At 45.8% G+C, this 16,799-nt stretch overlaps 1 protein-coding gene across 1 annotated transcript in view; it reads right to left on the reverse strand.

Annotated features, from left to right (window-relative positions):
• Positions 1-607: 607 nt before the first annotated feature.
• LOC124038598 (heparan sulfate glucosamine 3-O-sulfotransferase 3B1-like) overlaps positions 608-16,799 on the reverse strand; it is a 49,288-nt gene continuing 33,096 nt past the window's right edge. Inside the window, exon 2 of the mRNA XM_046354651.1 lies at positions 608-4,291. Coding sequence (XP_046210607.1) covers positions 3,673-4,291 — 619 coding nt within the window. The 3' untranslated portion in view covers positions 608-3,672. The remainder of the gene's footprint in view (positions 4,292-16,799) is intronic.

Raw genomic sequence — 16,799 nt, forward strand, 5'->3', positions numbered from 1 at the left:
AACAACTATTTACTGTCTGAGTGCACTAGGAACAACTATTTACTGTTTGAGTGCACTAGGAACAACTATTTACTGTCTGAGTGCACTAGGAACCACTATTTACTGTCTGAGTGCACTAGGAACCACTATTTACTGTCTGAGTGCACTAGGAACAACTATTTACTGTCTGAGTGCACTAGGAACAACTATTTACTGTCTGAGTGCATTAGGAACAACTATTTACTGTCTGAGTGCACTAGGAACAACTATTTACTGTCTGAGTGCGCTAGGAACAACTATTTACTGTCTGAGTGCACTAGGAACCACTATTTACTGTCTGAGTGCACTAGGAACCACTATTTACTGTCTGAGTGCACTAGGAACAACTATTTACTGTCTGAGAGTAACTAAATGTGTAAACAGTGATTTACTAGCTTACTTATTGGAATTGCTAGACAGCTAAACTAGCACTTTGTGCATGTCATGTGGAGAGAACGGCAGATCATTACTTTATTTTGTTCTTTTGATGTGCAAAGATTCCATATTCTACATTTCATATTCTGACATTGACAATTTCATATTCTTTTCATTTTTACATACAAAAGATGATCTTATAAAGTTCGACACATTTTTGGTAAAATATATACTTTATTTCTTCATACAAAGAAATAGTTTGAATGTTCTGCATTTCATTATTTAAAAACATTTCTTCCATTTTGCTCTTTCACTGTGTAAAATTCCTTTGATGTACAAGATACCACAAAATACTTGATGTCCATGTTCCTTTTCATTTTTAAACATACCGAATTTGCTATACCACTAAATATGAACCACATTATATGCAGACGGGGTGGGAAAGACAAACAACCCTAGCATTATATTTTGTAGATCTCTAAAAGGGTTGAATAAAACTCAACCAGAACGGATACAGCAGCGTGGATCGTGACCATGAGTGCAAGCTTTTGAGATAGCGTTTCCTTTCGGACCGATCCTATTTCCTATAAAGTGCACTACTTTTGACCAGAGCCCTGTAGGCCTTGGTCAAAGGTAGTGCACTAAATAAGGAATAGAGTGCCATTTAGGATGCACACCTACTCTCTTAGTAACATGAATAACACCATAATTCCAATGCATTAGTGGGACTGTAAATGTAACAGAGGGCAACTGCCCCAGTCTTCTTTACTCCAACCGTTACAGGGAGAAAGATTGACATTACTCAGATTCAGAATTTCCTGCTCTATACAAAGGCCATTTTAAATGTTTTCAACCAACATTGCACTATAAGGAGAGGAGGGGAGGTTGAGGCATTGTCCATATAGGCATGATCATTGAAAACAGGTGTAAATTCCTTGGTGGTAAAAGCCACTATGTGAATAAGGGACCAGTAAAATGCTGGGACAACCCCTCATTTCCACTAATACCATCCACTGGTTTGAGATTTTTTTTAAATCTACCTTCATAACTGGTTCCACACTGTTGAAATGAGATGGAGGTTGGGTATTTGAATTAGACTGGGTAGTTTAGAGGCGCAACATTTTCTTAAAACTTGAAAAAAGTACCATACTGTCACTTCTTTTTTTGATATACTTTTAAATTGCCAATAGTCAGTGACAGACACTTTCAACTTTGCATTTGATTGGAGGGAATTTAATGTGTAGTATGTAGGGGAAAGGATGTGCATATTCACTCTGGGTCCCTCCACACTCAGCCGTTTTAGGCTTACAACCCAAATGGTCGCCTATTCACTATGGGCCCTGGTCACAAGTAGTACACTGTAGGGAATAGGGTGCATATTCAGCAGTTTTACAATCCAAAGAGGATATGATGGCTTTGAAGTAGCCCCTACCTGTGAGAGTATGGACCAGCATAACTGGACTTGTTTCTCATATGAAGAAAGTTTTCATATCATCTGTATCAGACATCCTACCTCAACTCATGCCAAGCATTCTCACTGCACCATGAAGACAATGGGTGTCCCAAATGCCACCCTATTCCCTTTATATTTCACTACATTTGACCAGGGTTCACAAGGCTCTGGTCTAAAGTAGTGCACTATATAGGGTAGTGTGCCATATGGGATGCATTCAAGGACTATACTACAGTCCTCCCCTGATCCAGTGTGTCCTCCCCTCTCGGTCTCTTCAACAACTCGAATGTCCCTCAGAGCAAATTTGATTGTGTATGACCTTTGAACCCTGGCTCTGAGCCAACAGTGTCTTGTAATAGGAGCAAGACTATAGTGGAGAGGAGACCTGAATCAATGGGTCTCAGTAAAGTTATTCCATTAGTATCATGTCAACATGGAGCCATATCAATGTGATGCAGTCAGAAATAGGATTTAGACCTTTGGTGGATGGGCCATTCATTAGAACAGGCTATAGGAGCACTAGAAGAGGAAGGCCACACATTAAGCATGGCTGACACAATGAGCAGCAGTTAGGCCTATTGATTCACCTTTATTAAGTGAAAGGGACATGAGATTAGCTGGTTGGGCCAATGACAGGGCAGGAGATCAGCTGGTTAGGCCAATGGGACAGTAGGATAATGGGTTGTGGATGGGGGTAACCGGTAATAACTGAAAGGACCTAATTTCAATGAAACACAGTGTTTGAATGGATGGAACAGAAACCAATAGGAGTAATGTGGGGGTGAGGGTCTGATGATGACTATTGAGGAAGGGTTTGATGATGGCTATTGAGGATGGGTCTGATGATGGCTATTGAGGATGGGTCTGATGATGGCTATTGAGGATGGGTCTGATGATGGCTATTGAGGATGGGTCTGATGATGGCTGTTGAGGAAGGCTATTGAGGATGGGTCTGATGATGGTTATTGAGGAAGGGTTTGATGAGGGCTATTGAGGAAGGGTTTGATGATGGCTATTGAGGATGGGTCTGATGATGGCTGTTGAGGACAGGTTTGATGATGGCTATTGAGGAAGGGTTTGATGATGGCTATTGAAGATGGGTCTGATGATGGCTATTGAGGAAGGGTCTGATGATGGCTATTGAGGAAGGGTCTGATGATGGCTATTGAGGAAGGGTTTGATGATGACTATTGAGGAAGGGTCTGATGATGGCTATTGAGGAAGAGTCTGATGATGGCTGTTGAGGACAGGTTTGATGATGGCTATTGAGGAAGGGTTTGATGATGGCTATTGAGGATGGATCTGATGATGGCTATTGAGGAAGGCTATTGAGGATGGGTCTGATGATGGTTATTGAGGAAGGGTTTGATGATGGCTATTGAGGAAGGGTTTGATGATGGCTATTGAAAATGAATGTTTAAATCAGAATGCACATGAATGGAGTATTGTATTACTGTTCTGTCAACACTCTATACCCATAAAACGGGGCCTTAATCAATATCCCTCTATTCTTACTTAAACTATACTGTTGACATTAGGGACCATTTTAACTCTACTGAGTTGACATGAGGGACCATTAAGTGAAGAGTAAAGAAAAGAAAAAAACATTAAGGGTGGAATGTAAAAAATATAAAACAAAGTGTGGGCCAGATATTATGCATGTACAGATATGGTTAGGCAGCTTAGTGAATTAATTGCTTAGAAATAAAAAATAAATTATTATAAAATAGATTTCTGTACATCTTACACACACACACACATATTCTGTTCGTGAGCTGAATTACAGAAAATAAAATAAACAATGTGTTCTCCCAAATTCACATCCATCAATCCCAACCAAAGTTATGTCCTGTCATCTGGTAGAACTTCATGTTGAAAGGCCTGTAGAAGTCCCGTAGCCTCTGCACCACCTCTGGGTGGATGTTGGGGTGGGTACGCCCTTTGGTTTTGCCCAGGCAGTGGGGCTTGCTGCTGCCCTCAGCCTTCTTGAGGCAGGGGAAGCCCTTGGTCTGGTTGAAGTAGAAGTGTTTGTCTGTGATGATCCTCTTGAGTCCCAGGAAGTCCTGCACCCTGCCCAGCTCCCCGGCCGGGTCGCTGATCAGTCGTTCCCCGCTCACGAACAGAATCTGGCCCATGGGGAAGTACTGTAGCCAGTTGTCCAGGTGCTTGGCATAGATGCCGATCTGGATGGCGCTCCAGGACGTGTCGATGAGCCCCGTAGTCCTGTTTTTGAAGGTCAAGCTCTCGAAGGTGGGAATGTCTGGGTTCTTGGACAGTGTCTGTGTGTAGTCAGAGATAGCCCTGGTAATGGGATCCCTCACCACCACGATCAGCTTGGTGTCCCGGGACATGGCGGAGATCCGGGCCGGGGCTTCTCTGGTCACAAAGTAACTGGGGGTCTTCTCCATGGTGATCTGGCCCTCCAGGGTCTTGGGCATAAGCTCCCTGAGGAGAAGGAGGACAGGGTTAAAATAAAATATTTTTTTACTTTACTAGGCAAGTCAGTTAAGAATAAATTCTTATTTTCAATGATGGCCTAGGAACAGTGGGTTAACTGCCTGTTGAGGGGCAGAACGACCTTGTCAGCTCAGGGATTTGAACTTGCAACCTTCCGGTTACTAGCCCGACGCTCTAACCACTAGGCTACCCTGCCACCCCTATGACTCATGACTATTACAACTATGAAATATTACATTTTAAAGCAATCAGAGAGAGAGAGAGAGAGAGGATAATCTTGCATATAGTCATCAACCAGATGGAGAGCAGTGTTCTACAATCAATGAGCCAGTCAGTCAGAGAAGGTCACTTCTTACCTGGGCAATAGCAAACAGAGAAGTGCCCAGTCTCAGGCCGGGCTAAGTCTAAATCCACACTGCTTCTTCAAACCATTAACCATTTAGGCAGCAAAGCTTAATCTGCCTTTCACTGACTCAGCTAGAGCCCTATATGGCATGCCCGTGGTGGAGTGCTGCTTCAACAACAAGCCCTGGAGCTTTCTGAAAGGAGATTTGACTTGTTTCAGACCAGCCAATGTTTCTAACAGGGCCCGGGCCATCCAGGGTGGCTGTGATAGGGGGAGTGAGACAGACATGTAAAATCTATAAAGGAAAACCTATATGAACAACACATTTTGAATGAAAAGTGAATGTGCTCTCCACTATGGTTTCATGTTTCAGAAATGGTAGCCAATCATAGAGAGTGGATTATGGTGAGGCAATAAGAGGGGCTTTGATGGACACCGGGACATGGATCCCATTTCCATCACTGGTGGAGAACCCCTGGAGCCTCTGGCAGAAAACCCTGTATTTCTCTGATTTCTACACGTGATCACATGTGTTTCTGATACCGCTAGCTGGAGGTGAGGTGGTCCTGCTATAAACCGGAGATTACAGGAACTAGTACTTATGCTTATACATGCTCATTAACACACACACACACACACACACACACACACACACACACACACACACACACACACACACACACACACACACACACACACACACACACACACACACACACACACACACACACACACACACACACACACACACACACACACACACACACACACACACACACACACACGAAAACAGCCCCATAAGTAGCTTTGATACAACCCTGCAGGACACACAGCTTTGATACAACCCTGCAGGACACACAGCTTTGATACAACCCTGCAGGATACATACGCATAAATGCACACTAGAAGCATGATATTATCTTGTTTGAACCTCGATCAAGTGCAGCAGTGTGCAGTGCTACAAGAAGAAACACCAATGGAAATACAACCCAGAATTGCCTGTTTATTTATTCCCCCCTTCCCCCTATTTACTGTTCATGTCTGGTTGTTGTTGGTTTTTGTCATTGTTTTGTTTTCATCTTTTTCATTTGCATTGATAATGTAAACACGTTTCCCATGCCATTGGAGCCCTTCGAATTGAATTCATATAACCCATGCAGGCAGGCTGTAGGGGGACTACAGTCACAGAGATAAGGGTTCCTGTTAGCCTATTGTCGCCTGAGGATTTATTTTCATTTTTTTTATTTCACTTTTATTGATTGCAATCGTTGTGTCAGATTTCGAAAAACTTTACGGAAAAAGCATAATCTGAGAACGGAGCTCAGAACCCAAAACAGCCAGAGGAATATCCGCCATTTTGGAGTCAACAAAGTTAGAAACAACACCATAAATATTCACTTACCTTTGATGATCTTCATCAGAAGGCACTCCCAGGAATCCCAGTTCGACAATAAATGTCTGATTTGTTCCATACATTTCCATCATTTATGTCCAAATAGCCACTTGTTGTTAGCGTGTTCAGCCCAGGCACAGGCACTTCATCCAGACAAAAACTCGAAAAGTTCTGTTACAGTCCTTTATAAACATGTCAAACAATGTATGGAATCAATCTTTAGGATGTTTTTAACATAAAACATCCATAATGTTCCAACCGAAGAATTCCTTTTGTCTTCGGAAAAGCACTGGAACGAGAGCTAACTCTGTCGGGAGTGCGCGTCATGAGACCAAGGCAATCTGCCAGACCACTGACTCAAAGAGGTCTCATGAGCCTCTCCTTTATAGTAGAATCCTCATTCAAGTTTCTAAAGACGGTTGACATCTAGTGGAAGCCGTAGGAAGTGCAACTTTATCCATATCTCAATGTGTATTCGGGAAGGTGCAAGCTTTGAAAAGCTACAGACCTCAGATGTCCCACATCCTGGTTGGATTTTTATCATGCCTGCCATATGAGTTATTTTATACAAACGTCAGGGTGTTTTCTATCCAATACTAATAATAATATGCATATATGAGCATCTGGGTCAGAGTAGGAGGCAGTTCACTCTGGGCACGCTATTCATCCAAAAGTGAAAATGCTGCCCCCTATCCCAAAAACGTTAAGGAGAAAGTCTATCTTTAAATCTGTGAATAACACTTGTATCTTTTATCAAAGTATTAACTGAAGGGGGCTGAATAATTTTGCACGCCCAATTTTTCAGTTTTTGATTTGTTAAAAAAGTTTGAAATATCCAATAAATGTTGTTCCACTTCATGATTGTGTCTCACTTGTTGTTGATTCTTCACAAAAAAATACAGTTTTATATCTTTATGTTTGAAGCCTGAAATGTGGCAAAAGGTCGCAAAGTTCAAGGCGGCCGAATACTTTCGCAAGGCACTGTATATATATACACACACACACAGGTGAGCCCTCACACATACGCACACGCGCACGCACGCACACACACTCCATTCCACTGTTTCTTCAAGAGCGTTGATCCCACTTAAAGTGTTTATACAGCCTTCTAGAATGTCTTCAAGGAATATAAACCAAAGTCAGCCTTCAAATACAAAGCATTAGTCACTAATTCTCTGTAGAAATTATGGTGATACAGCCGGCAACCTTTTTGTCTTATGTAGTGCTAACATGCTGCATGAAGTGCCTAGAACCAAAACAACTCAGAACAACAGCTCTCATTCTCATGAAAATGGGATAGGAAGGGATAGGGATAGGAAGAGATAAATAGGGATATGGAGGGATAAGGAAGAGATAGGGAAGGATAGGAAGGGATAGGGAAGGATAGGATAGGAAGGGAAGGGATAGGGATAGGGGGGATATGGGAGGGACATGGGAAGGATAGGGAGGGCAATGGGAGGGATAGGGAGGGATTCTCCTGATTCCTGCTTACAAGCAAAAATTTAATCAGGAAGCACCAGTGACTAGATCAATAAAAAGGTGGTCAGATGAAGCAGATAAGCCATGGGTTACAGGCAGCATCAGCACTGAGCTAAATGCTAGAGCTGTGGCTTTCAAGGAGAGGGACTCTAACCCAGAAGCTTATTAGAAATCCCGCTATGCCCTCTGACAACAAACTAACATGGTCCAAGCACACCAAGACAGTCATGAAAATTGCACGACAAAACCTATTCCCTCTCAGAATACTGAAAAGATTTTGCATGGGTCCTCAGATCCTCAAAAGGTTCTACAGCTGCTCCATCAAGAGCCTCCTGATTGGTTGCATCACTGCATGGTATGGCACCTTCTCGGCCTCCGACCGCAAGAAACTACAGAGGGTAGTGCGAACGGTCCAGTACGTCATTGTGCCTTGCTTCCTGCCATCCAGGACCTCTATACCAGGCAGTGTAAGAGGATGGCCCTAAAAATTGTCAAAGACTCCAGCCACCCTAGTCATAGATGGTTATCTCTGCTAACCCACTGCAAGCGGTACCGGAGTGCCAAAACAATAGTCAATAGTCAATAGTCTCGCTATTGCTGTTTTCCTGCTGCTCTTAAATTACTTCTTACTTTTACCTCTTATTCGTGTCTGTATTTTTTTAACTGCATTGTTGGTTAAGGGCTTGTAAGTAAGCATTTCACTGTAAGGTCTACGCCTGTTGTTTTCGGCACATATGACTAATAAAATTAGATTTGATTTGATATAAAGAGATAGGGAGGGATATGAAGAGATAGTGAATGATAGGGAGGGGTAAAGGAGGGATATGGGAGGGATAGGAATGGACAGGGAGGATAGGGAGAGATAGGGAGAGGTAGAATGGGAAGGCAGATTGAGGTAGAATGTGCATGCTGATAGATTATGCTGATCTAGGGAATCGCTTGTGAATCAATTGTTGGAGGTTGAGATGGCTGGATGGATGGAGAAGGTAAAAGGAGGGTAGAGTTGGACAGAGAGAGTAGGAAGACAAGACCTGACAAAACCACCACGAGAAGAGAAGGCCCCTCAATAAAAACATCCCCCTCTGACTTGACCCACTCAACTCTGAGAAGAGTGGCAAAGAAGCAGAAAGGGAGGGAGTAGAATAGAAGAGAAGAGGAGGAGGGATATCAGTTCAGTGGGAAGAGTAGCTCTTGTGGGGAACAATGCCTATTATGCTCAATTTGATTTATGAGGTAGTTCTGTCAGCAAACCGGCAATTGTGTGACAACGAGCCCCACTTTTTCCCTGCTTTCCTTTCGAAACGAGGGCATTGTCCTTTGGCGGAGGGGTGAACAGGGCAGTGGCCAGGCCATGGGGGCGGGGATGGAGGGTGGAGGGGGCTGGGTTCCTATTGAGGACTGAGTGGAAGCACTTCTAGATCACTCTCAGCTTTGAGTGAGAGGAGCTTTTGGAGAGCTCTGGAGTGGAACGTGTGCCTAGAGGTTCCCCCTGGAACACTCGGCTGCCCCCTAGGTTCCATGAGCTCTAGGAAGATTCCACTGTCTCTCTCTGCTCTGTCTCACATGGGAGAAATGTCTTTACACTAAACAACTAACATCTATCCATGCTTTAGTATGACATATTTTACCAATCAAATTGTACTATTATTTTTCTATTCTCTCTCTCTCTCTCTCGCTCTCTCAGATGGACACGAGAAGAGAGATGTAGATACAACATCATCTGGTAAAATACAAATACTTGTCTTTCTTTTGCAGTATAAGATAGGCATCTTCAGCCCCACTTGTTCCTTGACTGGGGACAAAGTTTGGAGAATGTTGTGAATTATAACTATTTAACCCCTGTTCTCGACAAATTCTGACAAATACGTGTGGGCTCAAAGTAGTCTATTAAGTATTCTATTGGTGCCTCTCTCTGTTATGAATTTAGAAGAACCCTTCTGCATTGTTCGACTCTGAGGACACATTGAAGTTGGCTGTTTGCCTAAGCACCATCTCTCACGGCATGGATGATGAAGGGTCCATTCAACAAAGGAAAGTATATTATATTTGACCGTTTTTTTTGTAAGAACTCATTTGAACAAATTCAACAGCTTGAGGCCTCTATAGGGGGCTGAAAGAAAGGTACTACAGGCTGTTTGTAATGGCCCAGCTTGTCTGTCTGTGAAATGGGATTGAAATCAGTAGAAAGAGTTTATGTAACACACACATACAGTGGATGCCACTGACTGAGCAGACAGGCAGGCAAGCTCAACTAACCTGGATCACTGCATACATATTTTCAAAGCAGTGTTGAGACACAGACAGAAGCCAGATGTTTTGAAATATACCCCGATGAACCTGGAGTCTGACATTATATTTAAACGCAGAGCAAGGTTGCGGCTATAAATTCAAAATAATAAAGAGGAGACAAGAGGTAAGGAGAGGACAGGAGAGGAGGAGATAAGAGGAGAGGATATAAGATGACAGGAGAGGAGAGAAGGAGATAAGAGGAGAGGATAGGAGGGGAGTAGCTAAGTGGAGAGGAGAGAATGAGGAGATCAGGGGAGAGGAGGAGATATGAGGAGAGGAGGGGAGAGAAGAGGAGGAGATAAGAGGACAGGAGACGAGAAAAAAGAAGATGAGTGGAGGAAAGGAGAGGAGAGGAGAGGAGAAGAGAAGAGAAGAGAAGAGAAGAGAAGAGAAGAGAAGAGAAGAGAAGAGAAGAGAAGAGAAGAGATAAGAGGACAGGAAAGGTAAGAAGATAAGAGGTCAGGAGAGGAGGGGAGAGGAGGAGATAAGAGTAGAGGAGAAAAGAGGAGATAAGAGGAGAGGATGTTAGGTTCCTGTACATGGCCATTTAGTGTTTCCTGGCATCATTTTCAGTTTGAAGAGATCCAGGGATCTCCTCTTAACCTAAGGGGCAGGAGATTGCATGCGTGGATTGCCTGTGTTCACACTTACGTCTGTGCGTTCTCTTGATTGTGTGTGTAGTCTCTTTGTTAGTGACTGGCTGGCTGCCTGACTGGCTGACTGTGTGATGAACCCTATTTGATACTAAAGCACCATTAAGCCTTGAGAAGGAGCCCCTCTTCAGACTGTCAGGATGCTTTCCATCCAGGCCTGGAGCTACACATTAATAGACCTCGCTGAATAAATGGTGTCACTGGATCCCTGTAAGATGTCGGGTTGGATGGTGGAACAGGAACAAACAATCACACCACATACAGACACAAGCCCCTGGAAGAGGCTGTCTGAGCAGTCTACTGAAGAGGAGAGATGAATAATGTAGACAGGCGTAGCCTCACAGATACACTGACACACTGACCTGGCTGGCTGGCTGGCTGGTAGAGCCCAGCCTCTTTCAAACCTCTACAGCATACAAGGAGTCAGACTCTCAGAACATCGTAGGAAGGAATTGACCTTCGGCTCCAACGTTAACAAACAATGAACTTAAACAGCCCCATACATCACTGAAATCACAGGGAGAAATATGCCAACAAAGGGCATTCTTATCTAAGCATGTTTACTATTCATGTCTATGTGGTTTTAGTTTAGGCTATGGACCAGCCAGAGAAGAGTAAATCAAGAGAAAGTAACCGACACATACAGAGTGAGGGATTGTATCTCAGTCAAAAAGACACACCAACACTGTATTACTGTACCCACCAGCTTTATATACTTGCTTGCACTACAAATGGTACACTATTCCTTATATAGTGCACTAGTTTGGACTGGAGCCCTATGGGCCCTGGTTAAGAGTAGTGCACTTTATAGGGAATATGGTGCTATTTGGAATGCATTCACATCACAATAGTCTCTGTTTTTCCATGAAAACACTTAACTGAGGATAGAGTGCTCCTGAAGCCTTTCTCACAACCACAGTGGTTCCTTTGTGGTGGGTTACCATCCCCACAGCATGACACACACAAATCACTCAATTCAATAACTCACCATACACGGTCTGTTTCGGGTATATTTTTTGCTAATCAGCACCTCTGGAAGGAAAAATAACAGTAAGAAAGTGGCATTGTTCTAATCTGAAGGAGTTACAGGCCTGAGGCCATGCAGGGTGAGTGACATCACTGAGTGTTAATAAAAGGACTGTGGTAAGGAGAGGCAGGGTGAGTGACATCACTGAGTGTTAATAAAAGGACTGTGGTAAGGAGAGGCAGGGTGAGTGAAATCACTGAGTGTTAATAAAATGACTGTGGCAAGGAGAGGCAGGGTGAGTGAAATCACTGAGTGTTAATAAAATGACTGTGGCAAGGAGAGGCAGGGTGAGTGAAATCACTGAGTGTTAATAAAAGGACTGTGGTAAGGAGAGGCAGGGTGAGTGAAACCACTGAGTGTTAATAAAAGGACTGTGGCAAGGAGAGGCAGGGTGAGTGAAATCACTGTGTTAATAAAAGGACTGTGGTAAGGAGAGGCAGGGTGAGTGAAATCACTGAGTGTTAATAAAAGGACTGTGGTAAGGAGAGGCAGGGTGAGTGAAATCACTGAGTGTTAATAAAAGGACTGTGGTAAGGAGAGGCAGGGTGAGTGACATCACTGAGTGTTAATAAAAGGACTGTGGTAAGGAGAGGCAGCTCTCCATGTGGTATAAATAAAACAGTGAGGATGGTGGGGGAGTAGGGGGTGGGGGAGAACGTCGTTGGGGGAGTAGCAAGGTGTGGGAGTGGGGAAATCGGTGGGTGATGGGGAGTACCGTGGTGGGTGAGTAGGGGAGTGGGGGAACATCGGGTGGAGAAGCAGGGGAATGGGGAGTAGAGCAATGGGGGTGTAGCGCGGTGGACGAGTGGGGGAATGGGGGAGTAGGGGAATGGTGGGGGATTAGGGTGTAGGGGAATAGGGTGGTGGGGAAGTAGGGGAGTGGTGGGAGAATAGGGTGTTGGCGGAGTAGGGGAGCGGTGGAGGAATGGGGTGGTGGGGGAGTAGGAAAGTGGGGGAATAGGATGGTGGGGGGAGTATGGGAGTAGGGGAGTGGGGGAATAGGGTGGTGTGGGAGTATGGGAGTAGGGGAGTGGGGGAATAGGGTGGTGTGGGAGTATGGGAGTAGGAAAGTGGGGGAATAGGATGGTGGGGGAGGGGAGTGGTGGATGGAGGAGTAGGAGATGGGGAAGAATAGTGGGGGAGTGGTGGAGTAGGGTAGTGTGGAAGTGGGAGTGGTGGGGGAGTGGGAGTGGGGGATTAGGGAAATGGGAAGTGGTGGAGTAGGGGTGGTGGGGGAGATGGGAGTGGGGGATTAGGGAAATGGGAAGTGGTGGGAGGGGTGGTGGGGGAATAGGGTGGTGGGGGTAGTGGTGGGGGAATAGGGTGGTGGGGGAGTGGGGGAGTGGTGGGGGAATAGGGTAGTGTGGAAGTAGGGGAGTGGTGGGGGAATAGGGTAGTGGGGGAGTAGGGGAGTGTGGAATTAGGGGAGTGGCGGAGTAGGGGAGTGGGAGATTAAGAGAGTGGTGGAGTAGGGGAGTGGTGGAGTAGGGGAGTGTGGAAGTAGGGGAGTGGTGGGGGAGAACAGGAGTGGGGGATTAGGGAAATGGGAAGTGGTGAAGTAGGGTGGTGGGGGAGTATGGGAATTGGTGGGGGAATAGGGTAGTGGAGGAGTAGAGGTTTGGGAGAGTAAGGGAATGGTGGAGTAGGGGAGTGTTGAAGTAGGGGAGTGGTGGAGTAGCTGAGTGTGGGAGTATGGGAGTGTGGAAGTAGGGGAGTGGTGGGGGATTAGGGTGGTGAGTGTGGTAGGGAAGTGGGGAATAGGGTAGTGGGAGAGTAGGGAAGTGGGGGAATAGGGGAGTTGTGGAGCAGGAGAGTGGTTGGGGAGTAGGGTAGTGGGGGAGAATGGAAGTGGGGGAATAGGGGAGTGGTGGGGAATAGGGTAGTGGGGGAGTAGGGAAGTGGGGGAATAGGGGAGTGGTGGGGAATAGGGTAGTGGGGGAGTATGGAAGTGGAGGAATAGGGGAGTGGTGGGGAATAGGGGAGTGGGGGAATAGGGGAGTGGTGGGGAATAGGGTAGTGGGGAGTATGGAAGTGTGGGAATAGGGGAGTGGTGGGGAATCGGGTAGTGGGGAGTAGGGAAGTGGGGGAATAGGGGAGTGGTGGGGAATAGGGAGTGGGGGAATAGGGTAGTGGGGGAGTAGGGAAGTGGGGGAATAGGGGAGTGGTGGGGAATAGGGTAGTGGGGGAATAGGGGAGTGGTGGGGAATAGGGTAGTGGGGGAATAGGGGAGTGGGGATATAAAGTGTTCATGGGGACCTTCAATGCTGGAGAAATGTTTTGGTGCCCTTCCCCAGATCTGTGCCTTGACACAATCCTGTCTCAAATCAAATCAAAACGTATAACACATGCACCAAATACAACAGGTGTAGACCTTACTATGAACTGCTTATGGACAGGCCCTTAAATTTTAAATTTTAAAGGCCAACAATGCAGTTCAAGAAGAGTTAAGAAAATATTTGCTAAATAAACTAAACTAAAAATCAAAAGTAATACAATTAAAATAATAATGCTATATACAGGGTACCTGCATAGATAATAAAGAGTGAGTAGCAGCAGTGTAAAAACTAAAGAGGGGAGGCGTATCAATGTAAATAGTCGTGGAAGAACAGGGAATAGAGGAGGGGACTAAGCACACACCCCTGAGGGACACCAGTGCTGCGGATCAGCGTGGCAGATGTGTTGTTGCCTACCCTCTCTGGCCTACCCTTACCATCTGGGGGCGGCCCATCAGGAAGTCCAGGATCCAGTTGCAGAGGGAGGTGTTTAGTCCCATGGTCCTTAGCTTAGTTTTGAGCTTTGTGGGCACTATGATGTTGAACGCTGAGCTGTAGTAATTAAACAGCATTCTCACATAGGTGTTCCTTTTGTCCAGGTGGGAAAGGGCAGTGTGGAGTGCGATTGAGATTGTGTCATCTGTGGATCTGTTGGGGAGGTATTCGAATTGGAGTGGGTTTTGAGTTTCCGGGATGATGGTGTTGATGTGAGCCATGGCCAGCCTTTCAAAGCACTTCATGACTACCGATGTGATTGCTACGGGGCGGTAATCATTTAGGCAGATTACCATCGCTTCCTTGGGCACAGGGACTATGGTGGTCTGCTTGAAACATGTAGGTATTACAAAATCGGTCAGGAAGAGGTTGAAAATGTCAGTGAAGACACTTGCCAGTTGGTCCGCGCATGCTTTGAGTACACTTCCTGCTAATCTTTCTCGGAGCTCTGCAGGCTACTCCTTCGACCTTGTGGCTGGGTTTCTGTTCTGACATGCACTGTCAACTGTGGGACTTTGGATAGACAGGTGTGTGCCTTTCCAAATCATGTACAATACATGTAATGTATCACAGGTGGACGCCAATCAAGTTTTAGAAACATCTCAAGGATGATCAATGGAAAGAGGATGCACCTGGGATCATTTTCGAGTTACGTAGCAAAGGGTCTGAATACCTGTGTAAATAAGGTATTTCTGTTTGTTTTTTTACTGTTTTTGCTTTATGGGGTATTGTGTGTAGATTGTTGAGGATTTTTATTTATTTAATCCATTTTAGAATAAGGCTGTAATGTATCAATGTGGAAAAAGTCAAGTGGTCTGAATACTTCCCGAAGGCAGAGAAATTCCTTCTCGCAACTATCTACGCGCTCTCCTCCTCTGACCTTTTCCCTCTCACACTCCCTCATCAGCTGTCTGTGACCAGGCAAAAAAAATGAATCAAAGCCAAATCGTCATATTATGACCACTAAGCGCTACACACAGCCTACATCGTTGTCAAGTCATACTCAACATAACTACTTGAACGAATGTGTTAGTAAACCCCCTATGATCATGCAGCCCAATTTACAGTCAGAAAGCAGTTCAGCAGGCCCCGATGGCATTGAATTAATAAAACCAAAAGCTTACCTTGACTTGGAAGAGTTCCAGTGTTGGATAACCATAGCCAGTTTGATAACATCCCTCTCTGTGAGTAGGCTGCATTTGCTAGCTATGTGAAAGTAAAAAATAAAAATAATACAACCAAATCACTCTCTCTGGTCTGGAAAAGCACTGGCTCTCTGGTCTGGAAACAGCACTGGCTCTCTGGTCTGGAAACAGCACTGGTTCTCTGGTCTGAAAACAGCCCTGGCTCTCTGGTCTGGAAACAGCACTGGCTCTCTGGTCTGGAAACAGCACTGGCTCTCTGGTCTGGATACAGCCCTGGCTCTCTGGTCTAGACACAGCCCTGGCTCTCTGGTCTGGAAACAGCACTCGCTCTCTGGTCTGGAAACACAGAAACAACCCTGACTCTCTGGTCTAGACACAGCCCTGGCTCTCTGGTCTGGAAACAGCACTCGCTCTCTGGTCTAGACAGAGCCCTGGCTCTCTGGTCTGGAAACAGCACTCGCTCTCTGGTCTGGAAACAGCACTGACTCTCTGGTCTGGAAACAGCACTCGCTCTCTGGTCTGGATACAACCATGACTCTCTGGTCTAGACACAGCCCTGGCTCTCTGGTCTGGAAACAGCACTGGCTCCCTGGTCTGGAAACAGCACTGGCTCTCTGGTCTGGAAACAGCACTGGCTCTCTGGTCTGGAAACAGCACTGGCTCTCTGGTCTGGAAACAGCACTGGCTCTCTGGTCTGGAAACAGCCCTGGCTCTCTGGTCTGGAAACAGCCCTGGCACCCTGGTCTGGAAACAGCACTGGCTCCCTGGTCTGGAAACAACCCTGACTCTCTGGTCTAGACACAGCCGTGGCTCTCTGGTCTGGAAACAGCACTGGCTCTCTGGTCTAAACACAGCCCTGGCTCTCAGGTCCTGAAACAGCACTGGCTCTCTGGTCTGGATACAACCCTGACTCTCTGGTCTGGAAACAGCACTGGCTCTCAGGTATGGAAACAGCACTGGCTCTCTGGTCTGGAAACAACCCTGACTCTCTGGTCTAGACACAGCCCTGGCTCTCTGGTCTGGAAATAGCACTGGCTCTCTGGTCTGGAAACAGCACTGGCTCTCTGGTCTAAACACAGCCCTGGCTCTCAGGTCTGGAAACAGCACTGGCTCTCTGGTCTGGATACAACCCTGACTCTCTGGTTTAGACACAGCCCTGGCTCTCTGGTCTGGAAATAACCCTGGCTTTCTGGTCTGGATACAACCCTGGCTCTCTGTTCTGGATACAACCCTGGCTCTCTGGTCTGGATACAACCCTGGCTCTCTGGTCTCGTAACAGAACTGGCTCTCTGGTCTGGAAACAGCACTGGCTCTCTGGTCTGGAAACAGCACTGGTTCTCTGGTCTGAAAACAGCCCTGGCTCTCTGGTCTGGAAACAGCACTGGCTCTCTGGTCT

The sequence above is a fragment of the Oncorhynchus gorbuscha genome, linkage group LG06 (genome assembly GCF_021184085.1).
Source record: "Oncorhynchus gorbuscha isolate QuinsamMale2020 ecotype Even-year linkage group LG06, OgorEven_v1.0, whole genome shotgun sequence".
Classification (NCBI taxonomy): Eukaryota; Metazoa; Chordata; class Actinopteri; order Salmoniformes; family Salmonidae; genus Oncorhynchus; species Oncorhynchus gorbuscha.